Source organism: Carya illinoinensis, chromosome 3 (assembly GCF_018687715.1).
Source record: "Carya illinoinensis cultivar Pawnee chromosome 3, C.illinoinensisPawnee_v1, whole genome shotgun sequence".
Taxonomy (NCBI): Eukaryota; Viridiplantae; Streptophyta; class Magnoliopsida; order Fagales; family Juglandaceae; genus Carya; species Carya illinoinensis.
In genome coordinates this window covers 28,688,391-28,691,572 of record NC_056754.1, presented here as the reverse complement: position 1 = coordinate 28,691,572, position 3,182 = coordinate 28,688,391, and the positions used below count along the sequence as shown (strand labels likewise).

General features: G+C 37.7%; 1 protein-coding gene across 1 annotated transcript; it reads left to right on the top strand.

The window, feature by feature from the left end:
- The first annotated feature begins 1,879 nt into the window (after positions 1-1,879).
- Positions 1,880-2,620, top strand: LOC122304693. The gene has a single exon (XM_043116958.1). It carries the CDS (start codon positions 1,880-1,882, stop codon positions 2,618-2,620), a length of 741 nt encoding a protein of 246 aa, XP_042972892.1.
- Positions 2,621-3,182: the final 562 nt, after the last annotated feature.

Genomic DNA, 3,182 nt, shown 5'->3' with positions numbered 1-3,182 from the left:
ATATCCAGTTCTTTCTTAACCCTCACCCTGTGGCCTATCATTACAACCTTAATAAAGACCTTTTGATCTTTGATTTTGGTGTTGACTACATTAGTGGAGAGGATTTCTGAAAATTGGACTTATGGGGTTAAGTTTTAAGAGAATTCTTCTGATTTTGGTTGTTCTACTTTTATCTGAGTTTGCAGGTGGTTTGAGGTTAAATTGACTATATCACACACACACTCAAGGTCTTAGCTTTAGGTTGAAATAAACGCCTAACTCTTGCTTGACAAATTGCAAAATTTTTGATTGATTTTCTTGCTATCTTTGATGTTAAAAGAGTAAGATACTAGAGATGAAATCTAAATTCATAAAAGTTTGGTGAATGATGATACTTCTCTTTGGGGTCGAGTTGATATTGCCTAAACTATCATTTGTTTTTCTTTTTTGTTTGAGGACAAACAAAGTTGTAAGTTTGGGGGTATTTGATGACTTGCAAAATTTCATATTGCAGATTTTACAAGTTCGCTCGAGCGGAGGCTTTTGGCCGCTCGAGCGAATTCAGGCAGATTCAAACGCTCGACTGCCGCTCGACAGGGAGCTCGAGCAGGTTGCTGAAAAACGAAGATCGCTCGAGCGGAGACATTGGCCGCTCGAGCGAAATCAGGCAGAGTCGAACGCTCGATGTGCGCTCGATAGGACGCTCGAGCGAAATCAGGCAGAGTCGAACGCTCGACGCGCGCTCGACACCCCGCTCGAGCGAACATCGTATTTTGACAGATTTTAGGTTTTCCGCCGTGGGACCATATAAAAGGCCATTCTTCACTCTAGAGCCGCGGTTTTTGACTGGAGAACACTTCTTGGGAGAGAAAAACACAGTTAGAGGGATTCAATTCATCTGTTTTGGAGACGGAATTCCAATTTATTGCACGTACGTTGGATTCATACACGAGCACGGACGGGAGAAAGGCGTTGAATCGTTCCCTTGAGCTTTTGACGACCAGTTGAGGCTGCAAGGAGGATTTTTCAGTGTTTATTTTCTTCTTCCCATCTTCTCAGAACAATTATGGTGAATTCGTTTATGTTGAATTCCAATTCTAGTATGAGCTAAATTTTCTTCTTTCTAGGAAAACGATGTAACCTAATTCCGAACTATGCTTGTTTGTCCATGCTAATTTAATGCAATTCTCTCTTTGTTTATCTGATTTATTCTGAGTTTAATGCTTCTAATTAACTGGCCATTGATTAGATGATTATTAATCTTGTGATTTGCTATCGAAAGAGGGAATCATAGGGTAGATCTTGGATATTTCAGCATAGGTAAGTATAGAGATCGAAAGACTTGTATGAACCTGTGTAGTAATTAAATCATTGGTCTTATTGCGTTCTTGATTATTTAATTTGCATACTCTTGTGTGAATTGATAAACTAGAATCAATTCCAATTGACTATCGAAAGAGGCTTTTGGATGAATTAGAGATTTGCTAATAGACAAAAGAGGTTTAAGTTAAATTAGCTGGATGAGAAAAGCATAGTGAAGAATTATGGTGAAATCGATTTCCTAGAAGTTTTCTTCCCTATTGAATTTGATCTTCAAACATCAGTTTTACTTTCTTTGCTTATTTCTCTTGAGTTGATCTAGTTTTATTTGCTACTACAAAAACCTTAGCGATTCCTCTAGATAGAATTGAGATTAGCATAATTTTGGTATTTGGCAAGAGTAAGGTACCAATCCCTGAGGACGATACTCTTCTTATTACTTTACTATAAAACTACGATACTGTGCACTTGCAGTTTTGCACCGGTCATCTGCCATGCCTTATGGAGTTGCAGGGGGGCAAGTGATGTATGGGCTTGTGAGAGGAGTCCAGTGCAAAAGTGGTCGAGTGGGGAAAGGGATATGTTTGAACTCTGGTCAGACTGGTTTCTAAAGCTGTCTCGAGAGCAATTGGAAGTTATGGCTGTGGTGATGAGGAGGATATGGCTGAGAAGGAACGGCATGGTGTTTGATAATAAGCTTGTAGGGCCAAATGAAGTATTTAACCAGGCTGTTCAATGCTTGACAGACTTTCAGTTGGCTCAAGTGAAGCAGACCAGTAAAATAGACAGTAGTGTTCCTATAAACAATAAGGCTATTCATTGGAAACCACCTATGGGTGACATATTGAAGGTTAATTGGGATGCAGCATGGAAAACCAAGGAGGACAGAAGTGGAATTGGGGTGGTGATCCGAGATAGTAGTGGGGAAGTACTTGCTTCTCTCTGCTGTCCTAGAACAAAGGTGCAAGATGCAATGGTAGCTGAGATCTATGCACTATGGAGGGCCATGAAATTGTGTGCTGAACTAAATTTCAGAAAGGTTCAATTTGAAGGTGATGCTTTAGCTGTTGTAAATGCTGTGAATAGCCCTGAGGAGTGCTGGGAGAGGCACGGACAGGTGGTTGAAGACCTTAAAGATGTTTTGAGGAAGAGGAGAGGCTGGTCTGTGATGCATGTTAATAGATGTTGTAATAATGTGGCACATAGTCTTGCTAAAGTTGCATTAAGTATGCAAGAAGAGAGGGTATGGATGGAAGATTATCCATCAGAGATTCTTAAGTGTGTAAAGTTTGATATATTGTGTAACTCAGCAATTTCATGAATACAAGTTACAGGTTTTTCCTTTCAAAAAAAAAAAATAATACATAATAAAGGTCATACCTTCATATTTAATCTTCATTAATTATTAGTTATCAATTACTGACACGTAGTGTGTTTGTGTATATATATATATATATATGTGTGTGTGTGTATATGCAAGAAGGTTCCAATTAAAATTGATATTTACGTAGTAGGATTATACACCAATATTATTTTAAAAGTATTTAATAATATTATCGTAATGTTTGATTTCTTTATACGAGAGTGTTGGATTATATTGTTTTTTCTTATCGAAAGAATGACATTATTAATAAGAACCAAGCTTTTGGTAATTATTAAGGTGAGTTACAAATTAAGACTGCGACTGCATGGGACAGAAAAAACTCAACCAACCCTATCTAAATTATAAGTGTCTGAGTTCATCCTTAAAAAAATAAAAAATAAAAAAATAATTATGTCTTGAGTTTGGGCTGGGAACTCGTACGTACGACCATGGTTTTCCACAGCTTTTCCATATATCCAATCCTATCAATTTGCAAAAACGTCACTCAGATTAATATGAA

Coding starts and splice junctions, on each gene's coding strand:
- LOC122304693 (XM_043116958.1), top strand. CDS start 1,880: ATGTTTGAACTCTGGTCAGACTGGTTTCTAAAGCTGTCTCGAGAGCAA.